General features: G+C 53.6%; 1 protein-coding gene and 1 long non-coding RNA gene across 4 annotated transcripts in view; both read right to left on the bottom strand.

Moving 5' to 3' along the window:
- PPIL2 (peptidylprolyl isomerase like 2) overlaps nt 1–12,103 on the bottom strand; it is a 32,109-nt gene extending 20,006 nt beyond the window's left edge. For 2 of the 3 annotated variants that reach the window (XM_008959885.4, XM_008959884.3), the window contains exons 1-6: nt 11,957–12,099; nt 8,140–8,189; nt 7,490–7,535; nt 7,040–7,102; nt 5,716–5,767; nt 2,990–3,041 (exon numbers count right to left, since the gene is read on the bottom strand). In XM_008959885.4, the coding sequence (XP_008958133.1) occupies nt 2,990–3,041; nt 5,716–5,767; nt 7,040–7,102; nt 7,490–7,535; nt 8,140–8,189; nt 11,957–11,988 (295 nt within the window). In that variant the 5' untranslated portion in view covers nt 11,989–12,099. Of the gene's footprint in view, nt 1–2,989; nt 3,042–5,715; nt 5,768–7,039; nt 7,103–7,489; nt 7,536–8,139; nt 8,190–11,956 lie in introns of all 3 variants that reach the window. The other variant, XM_008959883.3, reaches the window with a different exon arrangement.
- Nucleotides 12,104–15,742: 3,639 nt separating this feature from the next.
- On the bottom strand, nt 15,743–26,555 carry LOC117977440 (uncharacterized). The gene is made up of 2 exons (XR_010111782.1): nt 25,769–26,555; nt 15,743–24,090 (listed from the first exon to the last, which is right to left on the bottom strand). It is a non-coding gene; the product is annotated as an uncharacterized LOC117977440 (long non-coding RNA).
- Nucleotides 26,556–27,652: the final 1,097 nt, after the last annotated feature.

The following is a 27,652-nucleotide window of genomic DNA, read 5'->3' as shown; positions in this document are numbered from 1 at the left end:
CACCCTTGAGCGTGTGCCCACCTCAGGGTCTTTGCACTGGCTGTGCCATCAGCCTGGCCCTGCACTCCCCCGATGCCCACACGGCTCTCCCTCCCTGCAGCGGGTCAGGGCGGCCCTCTCCCCTCCCCCTGCTGTGCTCTCCACACGCAAGCAGCCTCTGGCACACCCTGCTGAGCTGCTCTCTGGTGTTCTCCCCCACCAGAATGCATGCTCCTCTCATTCAGGAGAGACGCAGCCTGTTGTGCTCTCTGCACATGGCAGGCACTCAATAAATATTTGCTGTCCCTCTCCCTCTCCCGCTCCCGCTCCCCAGGGTCTCCCTCTCCCTCTCTTTCCATGGTCTCCCTCTGATGCCAAGCCGAAGCTGGACTGTACTGCTGCCATCTCGGCTCACTGCAACCTCCCTGCGTGATTCTCCTGCCTCAGCCTGCCGAGTGCCTGGGATTGCAGGCGCGCGCCGCCACGCCTTACTGGTTTTCGTATTTTTTTGGTGGAGACGGGGTTTCGCTGTGTTGGCCAGGCTGGTCTCCAGCTCCTAACCGCGAGTGACCTGCCAGCCTCGGCCTCCCGAGGTGCCGGGATTGCAGACGGAGTCTCGTTCACTCAGTGCTCAATGTTGCCCAGGCTGGAGTGCAGTGGCGTGATCTCGGCTAGCTACAACCTCCACCTCCCAGCCGCCTGCCTTGGCCTCCCAAAGTGCCGAGATTGCAGCCTCTGCCCGGCCGCCACCCTGTCTGGGATGTGAGGAGCGTCTCTGCCCATCTGCCCATCGTCTGAGATGTGGGGAGCACCTCTGCCCCGCCGCCCCGTCTGGGATGTGAGGAGCGCCTCTGCCCGGCTGCAACCCCATCTGGGAGGTGAGGAGTGTCTCTGCCCGGCCGCCCCGTCTGAGAAGTGAGGAGCCCCTCCACCCGGCAGCCGCCCTGTCTGAGAAGCGAGGAGCCCCTCTGCCCGGCAGCCGCCCCGTCTGGGAAGTGAGGAGCGTCTCCGCCCGGCAGCTGCCCCGTCCGGGAGGGAGGTGGGGGGCAGCCCCCGCCCGGCCAGCCGCCCCGTCCAGGAGGGAGGTGGGGGGCAGCCCCTGCCCGGCCAGCCGCCCCGTCTGGGAGGGAGGTGGGGGGCAGCCCCCGCCCGGCTGCCGCCCCGTCCAGGAGGTGGGGGCGAATCTGCCCGGCCGCCCCTTCTGGGAAGTGAGGAGCCCCTCTGCCCGGCTGCCACCCCATCTGGGAGGTGTACCCAACAGCTCATTGAGAACGGGCCATGATGACGATGGTGGTTTTGTCAAATAGAAAAGGGGGAAATGTGGGGAAAAGATACAGAAATCAGATTGTTGCTGTGTCTGTGTAGAAACAAGTAGACATAGGAGACTCCATTTTGTTCTGTACTAAGAAAAATTCTTCTGCCTTGGGATGCTGTTGATCTATGACCTTACCCCCAACCCTGTGCTCTCTGAAACATGTGCGGTGTTCACTCAGGGTTAAATGGATTAAGGGCGGTGCAAGATGTGCTTTGTTAAACAGATGCTTGAAGGCAGCATGCTCGTTAAGAGTCATCACCACTCCCTAATCTCAAGTACCCAGGGACACAAACACTGCAGAAGGCCGCAGGGTCCTCTGCCTAGGAAAACCAGAGACCTTTGTTCACTTGTTTATCTGCTGACCTTCCCTCCAGTATTGTCCTATGACCCTGCCAAATCCCCCTCTGCGAGAAACACCCAAGAATGATCAATAAAAAAAAAAAAGAGGTTTGGAGAAATAAAAAATAAACAATAACACACACACACACACACAAAATAAATAAATATTTGCTGAATGAGAGACAGAGACACACACACACACACACACACACACACACACACACACACAGCTGATCACAGGAGGGGAGGCAGCCCACCCTCGGCCACCAGGGTGGAGCGCCGTGTCCTCCACCGACGTCAATGACGTGCTGAGGTTCACCCATTCATTCACCTGCGAATGCTGCACCGACTAGGGACCGGGCTCTGGGCTCAGACAAGCGGGGCAAAAGGGCCTTGGCCTCAGGTGCTACAGCATCTCCCTGGAATGCATGCACCCAGTAAGCAAGGACAACCCCTAAGCCATGGCATCTCCACAGGCAAAAGACCTGGGCTAGAACCTAGCACAAGATCACCACCTGGGCAGGGGTGGGCTGCACAACTCATCCGGGCCTCTGGCCACAAGAACAGCGGAAGGTGTGTAATGGGCATGAAGCAGGAGCCGCAGCACTGGGCTGGGCTCTATGAGCTGTGGCAAAGAAAAGCCTAGCCCAAGAGCTACTGGACAAATCCCTCCAGACCACCCACATCCCCTACTCAGCTGCCGCCTTGGTTCCCAGCATGAGCAACTTCTGCCTCCAACAACAAACAGACCACAGCCTCAGCCAGAGGGGGCCCATGCCCTGCGGATCCAACTGTGCCCACAAAGGCCACTAGCAGCTTACAATGGCCTGATCGCCTTTGTGGGAAATTCCCAACACCACAGGTTCTGGCCCCAACCTCCCCCACCTTAAAACTACCCAGACCTTTGAGAAGAAATCTTGTGACACCTTTTTTTTTTGAGACACAGTCTCGCTCTGTTGCCAGGCTGGAGTGCAGTGGCACCATGTTGGCTCACTGCAACCTCTGCCTCCTGGGTTCAAGTGATTCTCCTGCCTCAGCCTCCCGAGTAGCTGGGACTACAGGCGCCCGCCACCATGCCCGGCTAATTTTTGTATTTTTAGTAGAAATGGGGTTTTACCATGTTGGCCAGGATGGTCTCGATCTCTTGACCTCGTGAACCATCTGCCTCGGCCTCCCAAACTGCTGGGTTTACAGGTGTGAGCCACCGCGCCCAGCCCTGTGACACTTTTTGTGTAATTAACAGCAGGTGTCTAGCTTGGTCAGAAAGCAATGACTGATTCCGTATGAAAACTGGTGAGAGCTGGGCCCTTGGGTCTGCAGGTCAAGCCCAGAATTGGCTGTGATAGTTCCACTCACCCTCACTGTTCTTGGAAAAGTTCAGCTTGATCAGGGACCTCCCGTCCAGCTTCTGGAAGAAGCACAGTTAATAATTAATGATAATGAATAAGTAACTGATGCACAGAGATGCTGGGGTCAGAGACAGGCAGGAAAAGTCTCTGACTAGCCAACCCTGTGCAGCTCTGGACAAAAGGGAAGGCCCCAAGACCCTGCAAGGACCTCACGGGGGCTGCAGGATGGCGTCGGGCGGTTGTGTTTATGTGGCACCCCCACCACGCTCTGAGAAGAGCCGTCACGGGTGACCCCGAGCAGGAGGACCAGGCCACAGGGTGGTGTGTGTTATACTTCTGCAGGGTTTGGACGTCTTTATGGTGAGCACAGATTACTTCTAAAATTAAAAAGTGAACATATTTCTTCAGCTAGAGTGGTGGGACACAAAGAGTCCCTCTCTGTCACCAGGCTGGAGTACAGCGGCAACATCTCAGCTCACTGCAACCTCCCACTCCCTAGTTCAAGTGATTCTCCTGCCTCAGCCTCCCGAGTAGCTAGGACTACAGACACACGCCACCACACCAGGCTAATCTCCTGACCTCATGATCTGCCCACCTGAGCCTCCCAAAGTGCTCTGTCATATGAATATTTAAGAAAAACAAAACATTAAAAGTGGGGAGAAAGTAAGAAATACACCCCAATGCTAAGAATGGTTGTGTTGGGAAGATGGGACTCTATTTTTCTGTTTCTGGATGTTTTTTCTTATTTCCCCTACCCCAGGTGGCAGGTAATGTTTTCAGTTTCTGTGGTGTGTCTGCAGTACAGCTCTTCCACAGCAAACTTTCCCATAAAACAAAGTCTGGACAACCGGAGGTGGGAACTGCTGGGTGCGGGGCTGTGGGGAGACCCTGGAAGGGAGGCAGAGCTATGTGCTGCTGGGGAACACCTCACTCAGGGCCACAACCCAGCAGCTGCTGCCACCTGGTGTGGGCTGGGCCCAGCTATGCCTACCCAGGCCCAGGGGAGACACAGGGGGAGCCTCCTGGGGCTGGGCCCTAAGCTGGCAGCAGGTCCTTAAGCTGCCCTCCCCGCCCTCCGTGGGCCCTGCCTGCTGCTGGCCAACCCAACTGACCGCATCTGCTCCTCTAACCACCTTCGTTCCTTCCTTTGTCATTCAACTACCCCCACCTCCCTACATCACTACAGGTGTGGAGGAGACCACCAGAGGGCCAGCAGGGTCCCTATTCAGACACAGGACCTGAGCAGAGAGACTCCCCAACACAACAGGCTCCTCCTGAGCCCCCAAAAGTCACATGGGCCAGCCAGCCCTTGGCCCAGGAACTCTCCTCAGAGGTTTGGCTAGCAAGGCTCTGCTGACACCCATTGGTCTGGCCAAGCAAGCACACAGCAAGGTCCCTTCCAGAGCAGGCCAAGGGAGAGTCGCAGGCACAGGATAAAGACGTGTAGGGCGCTCCTGCAGACTCACCCCAACATGATGCCTGGAACAAAGAAATGGCCACACCCCCCTGATATAAGCCCTAACAGCATGGCTAACTGCCAGATCAGACTTTGTGGGTGTGGGGGCCAGCACAATCGACAAGTTTGGGAACCCCAAAGAGTACCTGTGAAGCAAAACACCCAAAGTAGCAAAATGCATCCCAGCTGCAACCAAATGACAGAACCCACTGGGACAGCAGGGGCCATGAGGGCAGCCGTGGACAGGAAAACCCCACCTACCCCCACCTTGCCACCAGGCTGCTCCCTGAGGCCGACACCCAGCCACACAGGGCACAGGCAGGCAGCAGGGACTTCTGCTGAGAAGAGCAACAGAGAATGACTTCCCAGACTGGGGCACAGACTTTGGGGGAAGCCCCTGGGATCCAATGTGGCTCCCAGCAGCAGACATCACAGAAACAGTCTTCAAGTGACAAAGACCAAGGAAGAAGAGTGCCCTCCCTAAGGAGGTGAGGCCACAAGCCCCCTACCCAAGCATCTGAAAGAGAAAAGCCACGGGCTTTAGTCGCTGGTCCAAGAACACTCAAAAACCAGCCCCCTGGCCAAGTTCCCCTTGTACTGGAGAGCAGGGAAGCCTTGGAGGGGCACCAACTCCATCTACAAAGAGTCCCCAGAACCCTGCAGCCCCCAGAACGCCACAAGGGCCAGAAGAGCTGAGACAGATGGGCTGCCAGCTTCTCCTGCTGGCCCGGTAGGGAGGGTCATATTGTCCAGGGAGCTCCCTCCCAGCGGCTCCAGCACAGGGAGCCCACTGGAGTCCCGACCCTCTGTCTCGCACAGTTTGAGCTCTTGCCCCAGGCCATAGGAAAGAGGTGGAGGAATACATGCAAGTAATTCCAACAGGAAGGGCAAGGTCACTGGTAAAATACACTAGATCTCCCTCGGAACCAGGCTGCATAATGTCCCCACAAAACTGATGCTCACTGGGAACCTGTGAATGTGGCCTGACTTGGATATAATCAAAGGTTTATATAGGGTCTTTGCAGATAGAATCAAGTTAAGATGAGGTCACAGCTATGGCCCGAGAAAAGACATGCACATATATACACGTGCACAGGCCGGAAGCATTTCTGGAAAAGAATGGGTGTGGGGAGAGGAGGGGAAGACTGTCCCTCCTCACTGGGCCCCATGAACGGTTCTCTCCCATGTTCCTGTGTTCATGAAAACCACCAGAACAAAAGGAGAAGTGAGAGGATAGCATTCACTAGCATCACTGAAACTCCTGCACAGCCACCTACCTCTCCATTGCTGGGGTTGGTCCCGTACTTCTTAAGCCATGGAACAATGTTCCTGACGGGAAGACAGAACAGAAAGCATCACCAGGGTGCTTAGGCGCCACCTGGTAACAACACTGTGGTCTTGCAGGGCTGCTTCCAGGTTAGAGGCCTGTGAGGGGGTCTTGCTTCACTCTAGGAGAGGAAGAGCTCCTCATCTCGTCTCAGGAAGTTGGGGGATATTTGTGGATACATAGGTTTCAAAATATGTTCAGAGTTATTACTGCAGTTATGTATAAACAACAAAAACTACAGGTGAAAACGAGTAAGTAAATGGTTTGGGTTTTTTTTCTTTGAGACAAGGTTTCGCCTTGTCACTCAGGCTGGAGTGCAGTGTTTCAATCATGGCTCACTGCAGCCTCCAACCCCTGGGCTCAAGCGATCCTCCCACCTCAGCCTTCCAAGTAGCTGAGACTACAGGTGCACACCACCATGGCTGGCTAATTTTTGCACTTTTTTGTAGACACAGGTTCTCACCATGTTGCCCAGGCTGGTCTCAAACTCCTGGGTTCAAGAGATCCTCCTGCCTCAGCCTCCCAAAGTGCTGGGACTACAGACATAAGCCACCACTCCGTCATAAATGTTGATACATCTGTATAATTAAATACTAAGCTAGCATCAAAAACTATACTTTCAAGCCAGGCATGGTGATGGTGTGTGCCTGAAATCTCAGCTACTCAGGGGGCTGAGGTGGAAGGACTGCTTCAGCACAGGAGTTCAAGACCAGCCTGGGCAACACAGTGAGACCCTGTCTCAAATTAAAAAAAAAAGAAAAGAACAAAGAAAAACTATACTTTCAGAGAATTCTGAATCACACGGGGAAAAAAGCTCTCATCATAACCAAGTGAATAAATAGATCCACAGAGTGTTACCTGTCAACACTTCACAGTGTTCACAGTGTTATCTCAATCATGTTACTACAAATAAGTTCACAAAAAATTAGCATATTTACAGTGGTTATCTTGGATAGTGGGACTGTGGTAAAATTTTCTTTTTCTAAAATAAGGCTGAAATTTCCTAAAAATTCATTTTCAGGCCAGGTGCAGTGGCTCATGCCTGCACTTGGAGGGGTGGGGGGTGGTCTACCCCATTCCAGGCAGTGACAGCAGAACCTGACAACTAGAGCTGCCTGCCTAAGGGTCACAGCAGCACTGCTGCCATGTCCCCAAGGCCCTAGCTGTTACTTCTGTGTGCCCAAGAGCCCTACCCAAGGGTACCAAGGGTCCCCTTCCTTAATGGGTGTTGAGAATCTCACATTTGTTAGATCAAAATTCAAGGAAAAACTCACAGTAAGTCAAAGACGATGCCATCGGGAGTGCAGACTGGGTAGACAAAGGGCTGCAGAGAGAGACTGAAAAAGGACAGAGTCATTCCTGGTGAGTTGCCACGCACCCTGGTGAGGATGTGGGCTGGCTGAGCCTGGCATGGTGACCTCCTGAAATGCTGTCCCAGGGAGCCCTCTCTGGGCAGCCTGGCCACCTCCCTCTCTCACCAACCTTCTCCTCCAACTACAATAGTGCTTGTGCCACCCCTGGTGAAGGACTAGAGCAGGATCCAACACCAAGGCAAGCTCCTAACATCATGACGAGAACTCTGCATCTTCTCCCAACATGAACTGAAGGGCCACATCTTCAAGGCACACTTTTATGCATAACCCCACATCCACAAGGGGCAGATTCACTATCAGACAGGATCAGAGAACAATTACAAGGGAAAGGTAAACTTGCAAAACTCTTACCTGCAGTGGTCAAAAGGTAAACGACGAAAATTTGTTTGTGGGAGATCTGTTTAAAAATGAAATAAAAAACAGAAATCTTACTCTGTAAAGTATTTCATCTATGTGCACCTGCTAGCAATTCAGTTACAGCTTATGAAAAAGTTCATGCAAATTTTTAAGTACAGCAATTGCTGTGGATTAAAAACCTTTTAACAGATAAACCAAAACACTTGGGGTACATCAAAAAAGAACTTACTGGGAAAAGTGCATACTTTTTTACTTCCATTAAAATTATGACAGTGCTCTTGTTATTGTAGTCTTGATAGTTTTGACAGCTGAAAATATTATCATTCTTTTTATTCCTTATAAACTTGATAGAGAAAAAACATTTAAATGTACATGTAATTTTGTATTTTATTTACTTATTTATTTTTTACTTAGCTCCCAGCATCGGGGAATATTTTAAATTACATTTTACAAAAATCACCACTAAGATGAAGCAGGTTCTTCTATCTTGAGTATATTTCTCTTTCATGAACTGTGTCCTCAGCCCATTTGTCTACCATAGTTTCCGTGTTCTTGTTGTCTATTTTTACAGCTCACTGTATCCTGAAGACACAGTTCCTTAATACCACTCCCCCAACGGGGAACAGAAAGACTGCATGCCTTACCTGGCTTCTTGCCACCATAAAAGTGAGTGTATTCAGCACAGGTAATGTACCTGAAGAAGAGAGGAAGATAATGCTACCACCACCACCTTTATAAAGAGGACAAAGTCTTTGGAAGTGAGTAATCTTTGCTTACTCAGCAAATGCTTACTAAATACCTACTATGGGCCGGGCACGGTGGCTAACGCCTGTAATCCCAACACTTTGGGAGCCCGAGGCAGGCGAATCACTAGAGGTCAGAAGTTTGAGACAAGCCTGGCCAACATGGTGAAACCGCGTCTCTACTAAAAATACAAAAATTAGCTGGGCATGGTGGTGGGTGCCTGTAATCCCAGCTACTCGGGAGGCTGAAGCAGAGAATTGCTTGATCCCGGGAGGCGGAGGCTGCAGTCAGCCAAGATCACACCACTGTACTCCAGCCTGGGTGACAGAGTGAGACTCTGTCTCAAAAAAACAAACAAACAAAAAAACACCTACTATATGTCAGCCACACAGTGATAAACACAACAGACATGGAGACCAGGCACAGTGGCTCACACCTATAATCCCAACAGTTTGGGAGGCCAAGGCAGGAAGATTGCTTGAGTCCAGGAGTTGGAGAACAGCTGGGGCAACAAAGCGAGAATCTGTCTCTACAAGAAAATTTAAAACTTAGCCAGGTGTGACAGCTCACACCTGTGGTCCCAGCTACTCCAAAGACTAAGGCAGGAAGGCAGGTTGAGGCTGCAGTGAGCTGTGACAGCACCACTACACTCCAGCCTGGGGGACGGGGGAGACTCTGTCTCAAAAACAAACAAAACAAAAAACAAAAGAAACCTGCCGGGCAAGGTGGCTCACGCCTATAATCCCAGCACTTTGGGAGGCCAAGGCGGGCAGATCACGAGGTCAGGAGATGGAGACCATTCTGGCTAACACGGTGAAACCCGTCTCTACTAAAAAAAAAAAAATAGAGGGCCAGTCACGGTGGCTCACACCTGTAATCCCAGCATTTTGGGAGGCCGAGGCGGGCGGATCACGAGGTCAGGAGATGGAGACCATCCTGGCTAACACAGTGAAACCCCGTCTCTACTGAAAATACAAAAAATTAGCCGGGTGTGGTGGCAGGCGCCTGTAGTCCCAGCTACTCGGGAGGCTGAGGCAGGAGAATGGCGTGAACCCGGGAGGCGGAGCTTGCAGTGAGCGGAGACCACGCCACCGCACTCCAGCCTGGGCGACAGAGCGAGACTCCGTCTCAAAAAAAAAAAAAAATGGTATCTTATTGCCACAAAGAGTCTGTTTTGTCAATCTTATGATTTCTATTTCTTTATTTTTATTTATTTTATTTATTTATTTTTTTGAGACGGAGTCTTGCTCTGCTGCCCAGGCTGGAGTGCAGTTGTGCAATGTCGGCTCACTGCAAGCTCCACCTCGTGGGTTCACGCCATTCTCCTGCCTCAGCCTCCCGAGTAGCTGGGACTACAGGCGCCTGCCACCACGCCCAGCTGATTTTTTTGTGTATTTTTAGTAGAGATGGGGTTTCACCGTGTTAGCCAGGATGGTCTTGATTTCCTGACCTCGTGATCCACCCGCCTCAGCCTCCCAAAGTGCTGGGATTACAGGTGTGAGCCACCGTGCCTGGCCCCTTATGATCTCTATTTCAACATTAATGCTGGTCAGTTGTTGTGTCTAAGCCACAAAAGGGAGGGGAATATAACAAGGCACAGCTGATCTCTATCCCATCATGGCCAGGAACTCAGTTGTAAGGTTTTCCTGGGGTTCTCTTGGCCACAAGGGTGTCTGCTTAGCCAGTGGGGGGGACTTAGGGTTTTATTTTTAGTTTACAGGGAGGAGCAGGCTCAAGAGCTGAAAACCGAGAGTTCTGTTTAAGGCATATTAAATTCGAGATGTCTGGCCCGGCACGGTAGCTCACGCCTGTAATCCCAGCACTTTGGGAGGCAGAGGTAGGTCGATCACTCGAGGTCAGGAGTTCGAGACCGGCCTGACCAACATAGTGAAAACCTGTCTCTACTAAAAATACAAAAATTAGCATGCGCATGGTGGCAGGCACCTATAATCCCAGCTACTGGGGAGGCTGAGGTGGGAGAATTGCTTGAATGTGGGAAGTAGAGGTTGCAGTGAGCCAAGACGGCACCATTGCACTCCAGCCTGGGCGACAGAGCAAGACTCCATCTCAAAAAAAAAAAAAAAAAAAAAAAAAAAAAAAAATTTGAGATGTCTTTCAGTCCTCCAGTGGAGATATTAAGTAAGCCACTAACTACACAAGCCTGGGGAAAGCAGCTTATAGATGACTGGGAAATTATATCACCCACAGAGAATGTTTATGGAAAAGAAACGTATGAGATCTGAGAGAAGGGAGGAGGGTCCAGAAAGGAGACTGGGAAAAGAAAGACCGCTGAAGTCGATGGAAAACAAAGAGCATGTGAAATCCCAGATACCAAAGAAGGGCTTCAGAAGGAGGGAGTGGTCAACAGTGTGACATACTGTTGAGAAGCCCAACAAAATGAGGACTGAGGCTGCCCGGACGCGGTGGCTCACGCCTGTAATCCCAGGACTTTGGGAGGCCGAGGCGGGTGGATCACCTGAGGTCAGGAGTTCGAGACCAGCCTGACCAACATGGAGAAACCCCTTCTCTACTAAAAATACAAAATTAGCCGGGCATGGTGGCGTATGCCTGTAATCCCAGCTACTCGGGAGGCTGAGGCAGGAAAATCTCTTGAAGCCGGGAAGCGGAGGTTGCGGTGAGCCAAGATCTCACCATTGCACTCTAGCTTGGGCAACAAGAGCGAAACTGCGTCTCAAAAAAAAAAAAAATGAGGACTGAGGATTGAATACTAGATTTAGCAACAAGAAGTCGCTGGGAACCTGAAAAGAGAGGCCGCTGAAGTCGAGAGAAAACAAAGAGCAGGTGAAATCCCAGATACCAAAGGAGGGCTTCAGAAAGAGGGAGTGGTCAACGGTGTGACATACTGTTGAGAAGCCCAACAGTTCTGGGGTAGTTCTGGGGTCGAAATTCTGACTTGAGTGGTTTCAAGAGACTCAGAAAACAGCATGAAGCCACTAGTCTCTCACTTGTTCTTAAGAGAAAGAAACAACACGGCGGCAGCGGGAGGGGAACGTGGGACGTGGGGCACGGGGCACGGGTGGATTTTAAAATTTTATTTATTATTTTTGAGACAGCGTCTCGCTCTGTCGCCCAGGCTGGAGTGCAGTGACACGATCTCGGCTCACTGCAACCTCCGCCTCCCGGGTTCAAGCGATTCTCCTGCCTCAGCCTCCCAAATAGCTAGGATTACAGGCGCCCGTCACCACGCCCCGCTAATTTTTGTATTTTTAGTAGAGACGGGGTTTCACCGTATTAGCCAGATCCGCCCGCCTCGGCCTCCCAAAGTGCTGTGATTACAGGTGAGCCACTGCGCCCGACCTGGTTTGCTTTAAATTAGAAGGCTCTGCAGCACGTTTGCAGGCTGATAGGCATGAACCAGAACACAGCGAGACGTGAAGTACGGAAGAGGTAGAGACTACTCATTCAAGGGCGAAACTCGCGAGCAGACGGAGGACGGTCCGGGCAGAACCAGAGTAAAGGAAAACCGGGCTGCGCTCGAGCCCGCAGCTGACGTCATCGGAGCCGCGGCCCCGGGAGAGCGCGGCGGCCCGAGGGTCATTACCCTGACTGGAGACAGGGCGGCAGCTTCCGGGAGGAAGTGACCTTTGGGCTGTGCTCTGGGGAGTAGCTGAGAGGGAAGGCGAGCGGCGCGCAGTGCGGGACAGGCGGTTCACTGAGGCAGAGTGGAGCGCCGCTCCCGACTGCGGCTCAACTTACATTTTGTCCTTTTGGTGCTGTCGCTTCCCCATGGCGGCGCGGCGGCGGCGACTAGCGAGCACGAAAAAACAACGGCTGACAACTCAGACCATGGAGCCGCAGCCGAGTTCCGTGACCACTTCCGGGTTCCGCGGCGCGCCCCGGAAACGGGCGCCTGGCGTGCTGGGAATTGTGGTTCGCTAGCGCCAGGTGCTCATGCCCGGAAGGATCGCCTGCCCAGTATGGGGTCCTAGCTAGGTGTGCCATCTCCCGCAGGCGTCTTTTGGGGCCGAGCTCCCTCAGCCTCGAAGCCCCATCTTCTCGAGGGGTCTGTCTGGACCGCCTCGTCTACCCCCCTAGCCACGGCTCAGGGCCATTCCCATACTGGGTTCTCAGGTCTTATTTATTTATTTTCGAGACAGGGTCTCGCTCTGTCGCCCAGGTTGGAGTGCAGTGGCACAATCACAGCTCACTACTGCCTCGACCTCCCAGGCTCAAGCGATTCTCCCACCTCAGCCTCCCGAGTAGCTACGGGCACGCACCACCACACCCGGCTAATTTGTTAATTTTTTGTAGAGACAGGCTCTTACAATGTTGCCCAGGCTGGTCTGGAGCTCTTGAGCTCAAGCGGTCCTCCCGCCTTGGCCTCCCAAAGTGCTGGGATTACAGGCCTGAGGCTTGGCGCCCGGCCAGCGCTCAGGTCTTTTTCAACGTCCTCCTAGAGCTTCAAGTCTCATGAGCCTCCACCCCATCCCTTCCCGCCTCCGTGGCAGATGCCTTCAAAGCCATGTACCACTCTCGTTCTACTCGCTCACTTCTCATTCTCTCTACATATTCGGTCCCCACCGCCTCCAGGCCCCTCGGAGGCCCAGCAGCAGGTGGCCATCAAGCCTAGAGGTCCAAAGCCCTACCTGATCCCTTCCGTCTCTTCTGCCAGACCCTTCCCTTGGGTCAGATCAGTACCTTGGGCACCTAGCTACACTCAGGCCCAGGGTAATCTTGCCTAGGCTCCTAATTTTAAATGCCATTTGTATCCCATGACTCCCAGTACTAAGTCACCAGCACTCCAGGTTCCTGATCTCCACTTGGGTAACCACTGATCTGAAATGTAACATGTCTGGATGGGCGTGGTGGCTCACGCCTGTAATCCCAGCACTTTGTGTGTGTGTGTGTGTGTGTGTGTGTGTGTGTGTGTGTGTGTGTGTGTGTGTTTAGTAGAGATGGGGTTTCACCATGTTAGCCAGGATGGTCTCGATCTCCTGACCTCCTGATTCGCCTGCCTCGGCCTTCCAAAGTTCCGGGATTACAGACGTGAGCCACCACGCCCGGCCAATCCCAGCACTTTGAGAGGCTGAGGCAGGCGGATCACTTGAGGTCAGGAGTTCAAGACTAACCTGGCCAATATGGCAAAACCCCATCTCTACTAAAAATACAAAAAATTAGCCTGGTGTGGTGGCACACACCTGTAATTCCAGCTACTTGGGAGGCCGAGACAGTAGCTTGAACTGGGGAGGCAGAGGTTGCCGTGAGCCAAGATTAGGCCACTGCATCCCAGCCTGGGTGACAGAGTGACTCTGCCTAAAAAAATTAAATTAACATGTCTGGTCAAAGTAGAATTTTCTTTTTTTTGACATGGAATTTTGCTCCTGTTGCCCAGGTTGGAGTGCAATGGTGTGATCTTGGCTCACTGCAACCTCCGCCTCCCAGGTTCAAGCGATTCTCCTGCCTCAGTCTCCCAAGTAGCTGGGATTATTACAGGTATGCGCCACCACGCCTGGCTAATTTCGTATTTTTAGTAGAGAAGGGGTTTCTCCATGTTGGTCAGGCTGGTCTCGAACTCCCGACCTCAGGTGATCCTCCCGCCTCAGCCCTCCCAAAGTCCTGGGATTACATGCATGGGTCACCGCACCCGGCCATAAAGCAGAATTTTCAATCCTCTCTCTTCTCCCAGTCCCCACTCTGCTGAGCAGTACCACCATCCACCCAGTCACCGAAAGCCAGCTATCTTTGCCTTATTTCATGGCTGGCTTCTTATTCTCTAGGTTTTAACATAAGTGTCACCTCCCCAGAGAGACCTTCCCTAACCACCCACTTCCATGCATCTCCCATAAAGTCTGTCACAATTCCTCACAATTTGTAATCCTGTGTAATTCAGTCTGTGTCCCGGTTTACTGAGCACCCTCAGTTTACTGAGGTTTACTGACACCCCGGTTTACTGACACAACCACTGCCTCCATGACACACATACAGTGGATGGGATGTAGCTCCTTAAGGGCTGGAATCTTAGGCCCAGCATGGTGGCAGCACCTGTGATTCCAGCTACTTGGGAGGCTGTAGTGGAAGGATCACTTGAGGCCCAGGAGTTTGAGGCTGCAGTAAACTATGATCAATCCACTGCACTCTAGCCTGGGCAACAGAGTGAGATCCTGTCTCTTTAAAAAAAGGCCGGGGTGTGGGGAGGGGACAGTCGGTGCGGTGGCTCACGCCTGTAATTCCAGCACTTTGGGAGGCTGAGGTGGTTGGATCACCTGAGGTCAGGAGTTCGAGACCAGCCTGGCTAACATGGTGAAGCCCTGTCTCTACTAAAAATACAAAAATTAGCTGGGCGTGGTGGCATGTGCCTGTGATCCCAGCTCCTCAGGAGGCCTGAGGCATGGTGATCGCTTGAACCTGGGAGGCAGAGGTTGCAGTAAGCCGAGATCGCGCCACTGCACTACAGCCTGGGCAACAGAGCACAACTCTGTCTCTAAATAAGCAAGCAAACAAATAAATACAAACCAATTAAAAATAACCCATTTGTGGTGATGCACCATGATGACTCAGTCAGAAAGCAAAATGCACCAATAACCTAAAAATTGATCCCATTGGAGAAATATTTCAAAAAGCAAGAACAGTTGAGTAAATGATGTTCCACCCGTTTGATGGAATATTTTGTATCTATTGTTATTGGTGAACTTAAAGATTTATTATTATTATTATTACTTTTTTTTTTTTTTGAGATGGAGTCTCGTACTGTTGCCTAGGCTGGAGTACAGTGGCGTGATCTCGGCTCACTGCAAGCTCCACCTCCCGGGTTCAAGCAATTCTCCTGCCTCAGCCTCCCGAGTAGCTGGGACTACAGGTGCCTGCCTCCACCCTCTGGGCTCAAGAGATTCTCCCACTCACGCCTCCCAAGTAGCTGGGACTACAGGTGCGCACCAACATGCCTGGCTAATTTGAACACCTGAGCTCAAGTGATCCCCCACCTCACTCCTCCCAAATTGCTGGGATTACAGTAGTGCACCACCACGCCCGGCCAGAATTCTGAATTGTCTTTTTATAAAACAGTGTGAGTTCCTTACATAAAAAGTCCTCTGAATTCTTTTTTTTTTTTAAAGACAGATTCTCACTTTGTCGCCAGGCTGGAGTTCAGTGGCACGATCTTGGCTCACTGCAACCTCTGCCTCCTGGGTTCAAGCGATTCTTCTACCTCAGCCTCCCAAGTAGCTGGGACTGCAGGCATGAGCCACCACACCCCCCTAATTTTTGTATTTTTAGTAAAGACAGGGTTTCACCATGTTGGCCAGGATGGTCTCCATCTCTTGACCTCGTGATCCGCCCGCCTCAGCCTCCTAAAGTGCTGGGATTATAGGTATGAGCCACTGTGCCCGGCCAAGGCCTTTGAATTCTTATTCATTGCTGGATGCAAAATGGTACAGTCTTTTTGGAAGACAGTTTGGCTATCGTACCCTATGATTCAGCAAGCATGCTCCTTGGTATTTACCCAAATGAGTTGAAAAGTTACGTATACTCTGAAACCTCCACACAGATATTTATACTGCTTTATTCATAATTGCAAAACTTGGAAGCAACCAGGATATCCTTCATTGGGCGAATGATAAAATGTGGCATATCCAGGCAATGGAATATTATTCAATGCTAAAAAAGATGAGCGGCCAGGTGTGGTGGCCTAACTGCCTGCACCTCTTGACTCCCCACTTAGCCTGTGTGACTCATTCAGGTCTGGCCTCCACCTCCAGGCAGTCCTCCATCCCCCAGGCTGGGTTCAGACCTCCTTAGTTCCCAGTGCCCCCGACCCCATCTCCTGTACCCCTAACCAAGCTCAAGGTGGGCACAAGAGATGGTCCCAATGTATCTGCTGAGTGAATGAAAGCCACGTCATTCTTATGGCTCTTCTATAAGGTACTTTTCTTCAAATGAAGCCAACAAACTTGTCCTGAGATTTCCTTTCTATCCTCCAGGTGAAGAATTTGGACATTTCAAGATCTGAAGTGAAATTAAACTGGAATGGCCTGTCACGAAACCCAAGGAGGTCGAAGGGGTTTACTCTGGGCTTGAGGGAAATGAAAAAGGAGCATCTTGGGGAGTGTCCCATGTGCCAGGCTAGGTCACCATTTCTTCTCAGTCTGTTAGTGAATCCTCACAACCATCCTGAGTGCTTATTCTCATTTTACAGTGGAGGGGTCTGGGCTCAGAGGTTGGCTCTGTGTAGGCAGTGCCTGTGCCCGTGCTGTAGAACTGCACATGAGGTGTGGAGGGGCCTGGGGCTGACGTCCCCTCTCTGCCCTGTCTTGCAGCCACATGGTTGATCTGACTGGTTGATCTGACTCCCTTGGTTCTCAACCCTGGAGGCTTCCATTTCTCATATGTGGCTGGAAACAGCCTGCCCAAGCTCCATTGCCCTGGCTCCCCCTGGTAAGCATGCCTCCGCACCTCCCTGGGGCCAGACACCATCCTGGCTCTAACCCAGTGCACTGCAGGCAGAGGGTAGCATGGGGAGCCATGCCCACAGGGAGAGGCAGGAGTGGGGCTGGAGATGTGGGAGGGGCCCCCTGGTTTTCCACCTGTCCTTTGGGAGCCCCAGGATCCTGTCTGGTCTACACTATGCCTACGGTCTTTGGTCCCTTCCCTCCACTGCCCTGCAAGTCGGTCAGTGGGAGCCTCCCCCACTCCAGGCAGTCCTGGGTGCCCCCTGCTCAGAACAATCCCGGGGGCTCTCCTGGGCCTGTAGCCGTGGATCTCAGCCCTCTGCTTTTAAGCAGCAGACCCCTCTTTGCAGACAGGGTCTTGATGGACAAAGCAGATAAACGGGGTTTGCTCTGGTTAAGGCGTTGGGTGGGGGTTGAAGGCACCAAGGGGCTCCACCTACTTGGCTTTAGGCAAGCAAGGCAGCCCCAGGTGCCAGGGGGTGATGAGGTCACCACAGAGACCATGGTGGTGGTAGCGGCAGAGGTGGCAGCAGGGTTGGTGGCAGGCATGGGGAGGTCGACCGGTCCCACAAGAGGTTGGGTTCTGGTTTCTTCTGTCTTGGCTTCCTTCTCGTCTTCTTGGTGTGTGCAACAAAAGGTGCCAGTGAGTGCCTACCTTGCAGCCGGAGCAGGTAGAGTGGGAGCCAGACACAGTGGTGTGGGGTCTTCATGCAGTCCCTCCAAAAGGAAAGGGAGGGGGGCCCCAAAGAACACCATGAACAATACCTAGAGCCACTGCTGACAGGGGCCAACATGCCCCATCTCACCAACCTCACCTTGGGGGGCTACAGGTGCTGTTGGTCCAACAATCAGTGGAGGGCTCACTCTCAACACTCCAGAAAGTGGGACCCCCAGGCAAGCTGGGCCTCTCCATGTGACACAGAAGTGAGTAGCACCACACTAGTGTAGGCACCCGCGAACACAAATATACTGAAGGAACTGAGCCTGAATCCAATCGAGCTTTAGAGCAACTGTCCAAGAAATACAGGCAGAGGAGGAAGCAACCCACCAGCAGACCGTAACAGATGCAAACCCGGGAAGTGGGACTTGCCAGAGGACAACACCAGACAGGCTATCCCTCCTCAAAGGGGACTTCAACAGAAGTGGCCAAGGACCCAGGGCCATCCCAGTGTACGTTTGCTGCCCCTGTGTGGCCACATATATGGCCCCCTTTCATTTCCTTCTCACAAGGTTCCCAATTTAGACACTAATTATACAATCACCCTAGTTAAAAGGAACCTAAGAGGCCTAACAGCCAAACATAATGAATGTGTGAGTCTCACTGGGTCCTGAGGTGATAAACCAAGTCTAGAAAGACTTTTGTGGCCCATCTAGGAGAGGCGACTATGACCAGCTGATGTCAGAGAACTGTTGTCAATTATGTAAAGTGTAACAATGACATTGTGATTATGTCAGCAAATGTTTGTTTTTGTAGTTGTCACTTTATAGAGACAGGGTCTCACTCTGTATCACCCATGCTGGAGCACACTGGTGTGATCATAGCTCACCATAACCTCAAACTCCTGGGCTCAAGCTATCCTCCTGCCTCAGCCTCCCAAGTAGCCAGGACTACAGGCATGTGCCACCACACCTGGCTATTTTAAAAATTTTTTCGTAGAGATGGGGCCTTGCTATGTTGCCCAGGCTGGTCTCCAACTCCTAGGCTCAAGAGATTCTTTTACTTCAGCTTCCCAAAGTGCTGGGATTACAGGCATGAGCTACTGTGCCCAGCCAAATGCCTTTTTTTTTTTTTTTTGAGATGGAGTTTCTCTCGTCACCCAGGCTGGAGTGCAGTAGTGCGATCTTGGCTCACTGCAACCTCTACCTCCCAGGTGCAAGTGATTCTTCTGCCTCAGCCTCCCGAAGTAGCTGGAATTACAGGCAAGCCCAGCTAATTTTTCTGTATTTTTAGTTGAGACAGGGTTTCACCATGTTGGCCAGGCTGGTCTTGAACTCCTGACCTCAGGTGATCCACCTGCCTCGGCCTCCCAAAGTGCTAGGATTACAGGTGTGAACCACCATGCTCGGCATTTTTTTTTTTTTTTAATTAAGATGCATTCTAAAGTAGTCAGAGGTACAATGATGTCTGAGATTTCCCTTCAAATACTTCAGAAAAAGGCCTAGGGTTATGGAGAGTGAAACACATTTGGCAAGATGGGGACAGTTGCTGAGGCTGACGACAGGTTCTTGGGGGTGTTCACTGTCATCTCCAGTTTTGTACATGTTTACTTTAATAAAAAGTGCCTCTTTTTTTTTAAGTGCCAAACACAGGGCCAGAGACAAGCCACAGGGCCACACCAAGGACATGGTTGGTCGGTGCCAGGACTCTCTCAACTTTTTTTTTTTTTTTTTTTTGAGACGGAGTCTCACTCTGTTGCCCAGGCTGGAGTGCAGTGGCGCTGTCTCAGCTCACTGCAACCTCCGCCTCCTGGGTTCAAGCAATTCTCCTGCCTCAGGCTCCTAAGTAGCTGGGATTACAGGCACGCACCACCGCGCCTGGCTAATTTTTGTATTTTTAGTAGAGACGGCAGTTTCACCATGTTGGTCAGGCTGGTCTCGAACTCCTAATCTTGTGATCCCTCCGCCTCGGCCTTGTCCCAAAGTGCTGGGATTACAGGCGTGAGCCACCGCACCCGGCCTTTTTTTTTTTAAAATTGATTCAGGTTTGCTTGGTTGCTTGAGCCAGCCCTACCTACAGGCCTTCCATCCACCACTCCAAAACACTCACCAAGGTGAGCAGTGAGGGCTCTCTCTCTCGGAAAGGTGGCCCAACTTGCTCAGGATCACACAGCCAGGAAGGAAGTAGCAGAGCTGAAGTCAGTCTCCTAACTAAAGAATCTAGCTAGGGGCAGCGCCTCTCCTCCCAGGTCCAGACTGCCCAGGCCCCTTCCTGCTCTGGATAAAACCTGATCTAAGGAGGGCAAATCCAACCGGAAGAGTGGAGGTGGTCACCTAGCCCTCGGCCTGGCTGCACTGGGCTCAGACCCCCGCCCAGGGCCCAGCACGGGGAGAGGTTGATCCTCGCCCCAGGAGTAGAGGTGCACGCGGTGGATGCTCTACTTCAGCTGCTCCACCTGCTCGTGCATCTCCAGGGCGCCCATGCTGTTGCAATGGTTCAGCTCCCCCTGCACAACACAGAAGAACTTCGCTTGCAACAAGAGTAGGAGAGGCAGGGCAGGGGGAGGTCCGGGGCGTGAGTCGCCTGCCCGCTCCACTCCCCAGGCTGTGCAGCCTCGGCTTTCTGATAGATCCTACCCTGCAGCCCCAGCTAGGCCGACGGCGACCTCTCCACCCCACCCCCATCCCCGGCCCCCAAAGCTCCAATCGTCGGAGCTCTTTCCTAGGGGACGGCGGACCCGGGTAGTGACAGTTCCCGCCCAGCCGGTCCCATGCCCCGCGGCCGCATCCGGAGAAAAGAGAGCCCGCGCTGTTCCAATTGTACCACCCTCTCCGCCAGCGACGGGCTGCGGACGGGGCTGCGGAAGAGGAGGCGCAGCGCGCGCCCAGTGTAGGTGTCCGCCTGCCTCTCCAAGTCCTCCTCGGAGATCTGCTGGCAGGCCTTGCTCTGCGGGACCTCGCTGTCGAACTCGTCTAGGATCTCTATGAGCGAGCGCGGCTGGAGAGCCCGGGTGGCCTGGAAGCGGAGCAGGCGTCTGGGCGGGGCTCCCGAGGGTCTCGGCGCGCCGACCGCCACTCGCCCCGAGGCCGGAGCGTGGGGTCACCAGGGGAGGCGGGGCCCGTCGTGCGGGACTGCCGGGACGCACCCTCTCTCCCCACGGCCGCGGCGCAGGTGCGGACTCTCTAGCCTACTGCAGCCGCGCCGCCCCGCCCTGCCCCAGCCAATCCGCGCGGAAGCCGGGGGCGGGGCCAATCACCAGTCGCCTGCCTCAGGCGACAATGCCCGTTGCTCTGGGCACGCGCGCTCACGACCTCGAGGGGGCGAACGCGGCTGCGCGGGTCCTGGCCCAGTTCCGCAGGGGCCATCGGGCCTTTGACCCGGGTCGGGCTCTTGGCTGTGCCGAGGACGTGGTTGGTCAGCAACTTCTTTAAGGTCCCCACCTCTCGGCAGGCCCCCAGTCCCCTCCGACGGGCGCCCCTCCTCGCTGTCTGTAGCCTCCCGGGCCTCATCCAGGCAACGCCCCGAGAACTTCACTCTGCCCCTAACCCCTCTAGTTCGGACTTTTCACCCTCCTCCCTCTCCTTCACTCTCCAGCGGCCTCCCCAGATTCTGCGCTCTCCTCCCCTTTACAGCCACTTGTTTGCTCTGTACTCGCTGCATCTCTGGCCCCTCCTCAGTGTCCTGTTCCTCCTGCTCCACCTCACTGTCCTTTTCCTCTTGCCCCTCGAATGCGTTTCTGAAGGTCCTGGCTTCACCGTCTCATCTGGGACGATCTTACACACTTCTTGTTCCTGATTGGAACCCATAACTGACTGAAAAACACACCCACTGTGTCTCACCCTTCAGCTCCAGACCCACATCCAAATGACCACTGGGGACGATTCTTGGGCATCTCATGCTGAACATGTCCACATTCACGCACAGCTTCTTCTCCCTGAAAGTTACTTTTCTTACCCCTCTCCCCTCCTACTTGGTCAGCCACTGACCCCAGCCACTAACAAGGGGGTGCACCCTGGACTGCGTCCTCCCTTGTCCCCTCCTTGTCCTCCATCAGCCCTGAGATCCATAGTGTGCCTGAGACGTTTAATCAGATTTTTCATCTCTTACTGCTAAACCACCACCCCTCAGCTCTTCCAACATAGGAAGTGACATTTATTTCCTCCTGCCTGGGGACAACCAAAGAAGAATGAGGTCTGTCCTGATCATCTTGTCTAGGAGTGCAGGCAGAGAGACTTGTCAGGTACACTTGGGCTCAAATCTCTATTCTACTTCCTGCCCTGGTGTGACTTACAAAATGAAACTTTAAAATCTATAGTATGTGCCTTTTTTTCTTTCTTTCTCTTTTTCTTTCTTTCTCTCTCTCTTTCTCTCTCTCTCTCCCTCTCTCTCTCTCTCTCTTTGTCTCCCTCCCTCTCTCTCTCTCTCTTTCTTGTCGGAGTCTCACTTTGTCGCCAGGCTGGAGTGAATAGCGCGATCTCAGCTCACTGCAACCTCCACCTCCCAGATTCAAGAGATTCTCCTGCGTCAGCCTCCGTACTAGCTGGGACTACAGGCATACACCATCATACCCAGCTAATTTTTGTATTTTTAGTAGAGGCAGGGTTTCTCCATATTGGCCAGGCTGGTCTTGAACTCCAGACCTCAGGTGATCCCCCCGCCTCGGCCTCCCAAAGAGCTGGGATTACAGGCGTGAGCCACCGTGCCTGGCCAGGATGTGCCTTTTTTCATACAGGACAAGCACCCCCTTGAGGGTGGAGCAGATCCCTAATCACCCTCCCATCATGTCATTCTAGTAACCCATGCTTCACACTTTATACCTGTATTTGTATTTTTAAAAAGTGTAGGCCGGGCACAGTGGCTTACAGCTCCCAGCACTTTGGGAGGCCGAGGCGGGTGGATCACCTGAGGTCAGGAATTTGAGACCAGCCTAGCAAACATGGCGAAACCCTGTCTCTACTAAAAATACAAAAATTAGCCGGGCGTAGTGGCACATTCCTGTAATCCCAGCCACCCGGAAGGCTGAGGCAGGAGAATCGCTTGAACCCAGGAGGCAGAGGTTGCGGTGAGGCGAGATTGCACCATTGCACTCCAGCCTGGGCAACAAGAGCGAAACTCCGTCTCAAAAAAAGGGTGGGGGGTTATTGGGCCCCTCCTCTTTGTCAGACACTGCCAAGAGATTTTTTTTTTTTTTTTTGAGACGGAGTTTCCCTCTTGTTGCCCAGGCTGGAGTGCAATGGCGCAATCTCAGCTCACCGCAACCTCTCCCTCCTGGATTCAAGTGATTCTCCTGCCTCAGCCTCCTGAGTAGCTGGGATTACAGGCATGCGCCACCATACCTGGCTAATTTTGTATATTTATTTTTTATATTTTCAAGAGGGAGTCTTGCCCTGTTGTCCAGGTTGGAGTGCAGTGGCGCGATCTTGGCTCACTGCAACCTCTGCCTTCAGGGTTCAAGCAGTTCTCTGCCTCAGCCTCCCTAGTAGCTGGGATTACAGGTGCCCACCACCACACCCGGCTAATTTTTTGTTTGTTTGTTTGTTTGTTTTTAGTAGAGATGGGGTTCACCATCTTGGCCAGGCTGGTCTTGAACTCCTGACCTTGGACCCACCTGTCTCAGCCTCCCAAAGTGATGGGATTACAGGCGTGAGCCACTGTGCCCAGCCTAATTTTGTATATTTAGTAGAGATGGGGTTTCTCCATGTTGGTCAGGCTGGTCTCAAACTCCCGAACTTAGGTGATCCACCTGCCTCCGCCTCCCAAAGTGCTGGGATTACAGGCATGAACCACTGCGCCTGGCCAGAGATTTCTTAAATGACAGTTGTCTCTGCCTCAGGGGCTCCCAGTCTAATGGACACTTCTGCCACAGGGAGAACATTTTGATTTAGGCCGGATGCGGTGGCTCATGCCTGTAATCCCAGCACTTTGGGAGGCCCAGAAGGGCAGATCATGAGGTCAGGAGTTCGAGACTAGCCTGGCCAACATAGTGAAACCCTGTTTCTACTAAAAATACAAAAATTACTGGGTGTGGTGGCACCTGTAGTCCCAGCTATTCGGGAGGCTGAGGCAGGAGAATCGCTTAAACCTGGGAGGCGGAGGTTGCAGTGAGCCGAGATCGTGCCACTGCACTCCAGCCTGGGCGACAGAGCAAGACTCCATCTAAAAAAAAAAATTTGATTTAACAAGCTGTTCTGGAGGAATATTCAATGCTGTGAAGCCCAGAGAAGGCTTCCACTGGGAGGGAGCCAGTGAGCAGGGCCCTGAGTTCAGTCTCCCCGCAGCAAGAGCAGGAGACAGCTGCATGAGGGTCTCCAGCCAGTGGGTACAGAATCTCTACAGGACTGAGGGGTGGCCACCTCCAGCCATGGCCCCTGGTGCCTAGAGGAAGGGAGGATGGATCTAAGTCAGATGACCCTAGGATCAAGGAACCCCAAGGGATCAGGACTAGGAAGCCAAGGAGCATGTGTCATTGCCCCTGTTCCTCCCACGGGTGCCAGGGCTTCTCTCCCCAGGGTAGGGGTAAAGCAGTTTCCCAATGCGCCCAGCTAGGGGTGAGGGGAACTCCCAAAAGCCCATCCGGAAACCTAGTCCTCCTCTAAAGAAGATTTGAATGACTGTGACTGGGCACATAGAAACCTTTTGCACCGTGTCAGGTCTTGATGGTAGAGGTGGTCATCCAAGCATGCCTGGGGTCAGGCTCCTTGGAAGTTCAGCTCCAACCCTGTATTCCAGCTGGGATGGTTGGCATGTTAGACACCTCAGTCCCTCCTGCAGGTTCAGGGCACACCTCTCTGTAAGAGAACAAACTGGCATGGTTGGTAGACATCATTTGCAGGCTTTGTATCCCAAGTCCACCCTTCCACCTCACATAGTACCACTCCAGCTGAGTCCACTCAACTGATCAGTCAACTGGTCAGTCCATAGTACCACTCCAGCTGATGTCCTGGGGTGAAGGCTGCCTCCTGAAAGGCCTGCCTTACCCCCTTACCCAACTGCCACCCAGAAGAACATTCTCTCCAGAGCCTGGCCCTGTTCAAGCTTCCAGCAAGGACTGGGCCCAAGCCAGGCCTAGAATGATCTTCCATGCAAAAGACTGGGCGTGTATTTCCCCTAAGACCCTGACCAGGCCTGGAGTTCCAGTCTTACCCCAGGGACCCAATGTGGAAAGACCTTCAAACAAGAGCTTTTCAGAAGCTGGGGAGGTCTGCTCCTGCACCTGTCCAGCCATGACAGGATGGAGAGTTTAGGGATGATTCTCCAGCTCTGCACCCACCTGATCCTCTGATGGAGGGTCCAGTCCAGCTTCACATCTGTGCCTAATCAGTGGAAACACTTACCCTCTGGGCACCTTAACCTTCTCAGCTGGAAAGTGGAGTGAGGCAGCAAGCTCCCTTTCCCCCTCCCAGGGTAGCAGGCCGGACCTGACCGATGCCCTTTCATCATTGCACTGCTTCCCAGCGGCCCATAGTAGTGCAACAGGGAAAGAGTGTCGGGCAGGCCTGCCAGTGCCTCCCCCAGGGTGGTCTGTAGGGATCTGAGACCTGGAATGCAGGCTGGCTGGGGCGGGGCCTCTGCCGGGGGGAAGGGTGCCCTCTGACCCCAGAGGCCCAGGCCTGTCTAGAATCTCAAGTTTCCATGGAGAAGGGAGCGAATTGGGTAGGGGGGAGGGGAGGGCCTGCAAGCCCAAGGGGCCCTGCCTGGGGAGTGGGAGGTGAGGGTTGTAGGGAGGGAGATCCCCAAGGCTGGTCCCAGATGCTTTGACAATATCATTGCACTGCTTCTCAGAGCACAGTAGTGCAACCTCGTCAGAGCACCTGCGGCCAGCAGGGGGGACCCCACCACCCCCAATACACGCAGGGCGGGAAGCTCAACCATGGATGGGTGGGTGGGGCAGAGCCCCCGTCCAGTCCATCCGGGCAGGGAAGGAGACCGCAGCGGGGTGCGTCCTTGGGGTCTTCAGAACCCAGGACACCCAGGCCTTTCCCAGAACGCTCCAGATTGAGGTGGAGGAGAAACCCCAGACTAGGGGGTTGTTCCAATCCCGGAGCAGGAGCTGACGGGCCACGCAGGGGAGGGGGCGCACACACAAAGACGAACCCGCGCTCAGCCGCAGTCCAAAGCCGGCTAGCGCCCGGAGCGGGGTGGGTACAGCCCGACGACCCTGCGCCCTGACTCGGCCCGCGGCTCCAGGAGAAAAAGGGCGGCCCCACCCCGGGACGACGCGCCCCTTCTAGTTGACGACCCCATCCCTGGCCCCTTGCCCTGAACTAGATACACTCTGGGTTCTTTTCTAACATATTCTTCTGCCTGGAGGCCCAGAGCGGAGCAGAGGATGGGGGCTCCCCGCCCTTCTAGAGTTCCCTGCTCCAAAGAGGGCGCCCGGGATCCCGGCCGCGCCCCTCCGCCTGACCCGCCGAGTAGGGCTGCCCAGCCCAGCCCAGGATCCCCTCCTCAGACACAGCTACTCACGCAGACATCCCTTCCGCCCAGGGCCCGGTCAGGACGCGGAGGGTTAGACGGAGGAGGATCCCGGCCATCGTCTGTCCCCGGGTCCCCATCCAGACGACCCTGCACCTCGTGGCGGCCCCTCGCCTGCCGGCTCCATCTTTAACCCGCTGACAGTCGGAGGGGCCGGGCCCCCGACTCCTTAGCATAGCGCTGCGTTCATTGGCCGGCGCTGGCGCGGGGATTCTCCTCCTGCATGCCTGTTGGCTGAGACGGGAGAGATTTCAAAATAGCCTCCGGGTTCCGATTGGCCCGGCGCCGGCCGAGTCTCGGGCTCCGTGGTTTTAACAATGAGTTCTACAAACACTTTTTCCCCATTCATAACTTATCAAAAGGAACTTTGCCCGCCTTTTCTCAGCTCCAATCTCTGCGAGTTTTCTAGCGACACCGACAAGAGCGCTTGGAAGCCCGGCGAGGGGCGCCAGGCGCGAGCCCACAGTGGGGGAGGCCGAGACCCTGTGGAAATTCCCGAACCCCCGCCAAGCCTGCTGTGAACGCGGCCGCGGGCTGCTTTGTTATGCATGCTGAGGTTGCTCTCTGCGCCTCCTGGATGAGATATTTGGACGTGGTGGGCTTCCAAACTGGGGTAGCCCCCCTTCCAACTCAACCACCCCGGATCGCCCGGCAGGACGCGAGTGAGGCTTTCCTGAAAACCCCCGGGTATGGCTGGGCTATGGAGACCGGGTCCTGGGCCCCGTGGTCTTTTGGATCTGTGGGAGATATGGGGAACGGAAGTGTAAGCTTTGGTTTCTTCGTGATTGTGATCCACTTTGCGGAGAAGCATTCATTAAGCGCCTACCCTTCGCTGATGACTAGGAAGTATATTGGTCACCGGGCTGTTGAACGGCTCCTAGAGGGAAAGGAGCAGCTGTGTTTAGACAACTGTGCCCCTGCAACCCCTCCTGCTTTATTATCAGTCCAATGGCTGAGAGCAGATGTTTTTGAGGCAGGCAGAGGTGGTTTTGAATCTTTATGAACCCCTGTTGCCTTCTTGCAATATTGAGATGGCAATCAAACCTGCCCCATAGGGCTGGCTGTTGCCAGCAGCAAATGAGATGCTGTGTAAATTGTTGGCCCAGCACCTGGCATTTAGTAAGTGTTCACTGAAAGTGAGTTCTGCTGCCACTACAGTTTTTATTTTTGGCCTTGTCCTGCATTCTGCCTGGAACAATCTTACCTGCTCCCACAGCATGGGCTTTGGTTGCCCAGGGATTCCCACTTGTGCACTGTTGGGTTCCTCTTGGTCAACACTCCTCACCTCACTGCTTACCTATGTGTGGTAACAGAGGTGGGGGAATAGACAGAGAGGCAGGAGTGGGCTTTGACAGCCCATAGGAGCTGGGGCTGGACCAGAGGAGTGCCCCCTTGGATTTGCAGGGTGATATGGTTTGGCTCTGTGTCCCCAGCCTAATCTCATCTAGAATTGTAATCCCCAAGTGTCAAGGGAGGGACCTGGTGGGAGGTGATTGGATCATGGGGGCACTTTCCCCCATGCTGTTCTGGTAATAGTGAAGGAGTTCTCACAAGATCTGATGGTTTTAAAAGTGGCAGTTTCCCAGCCTGGCCAACATGGTGAAACGCTGTCTCTACTAAAAATACAAAAATTAGCCAGGTGTGGTGGTGTACGCCTGTAGTCCCAGCTACTCAGGAGACTGAGGCAGGAGAATCACTTGAACCTGGGAGGTGGATGTTGCAGTAAGCCGACATCACACCACTGCACTCCAGCCCGAGAGACAAAGCAGGACTCCATCTCAAAAATAAATAAAAGTGGCAGTTTCCCCTGAGCACTCTCTCTCTCCTGTCACTGTGTAAGACATGGCTTGCTTCCCCTTTGCCTTCCACCAGGAC

Source organism: Pan paniscus, chromosome 23 (assembly GCF_029289425.2).
Source record: "Pan paniscus chromosome 23, NHGRI_mPanPan1-v2.0_pri, whole genome shotgun sequence".
Classification (NCBI taxonomy): Eukaryota; Metazoa; Chordata; class Mammalia; order Primates; family Hominidae; genus Pan; species Pan paniscus.
This window is presented reverse-complemented; position numbering and strand designations above follow the sequence as displayed.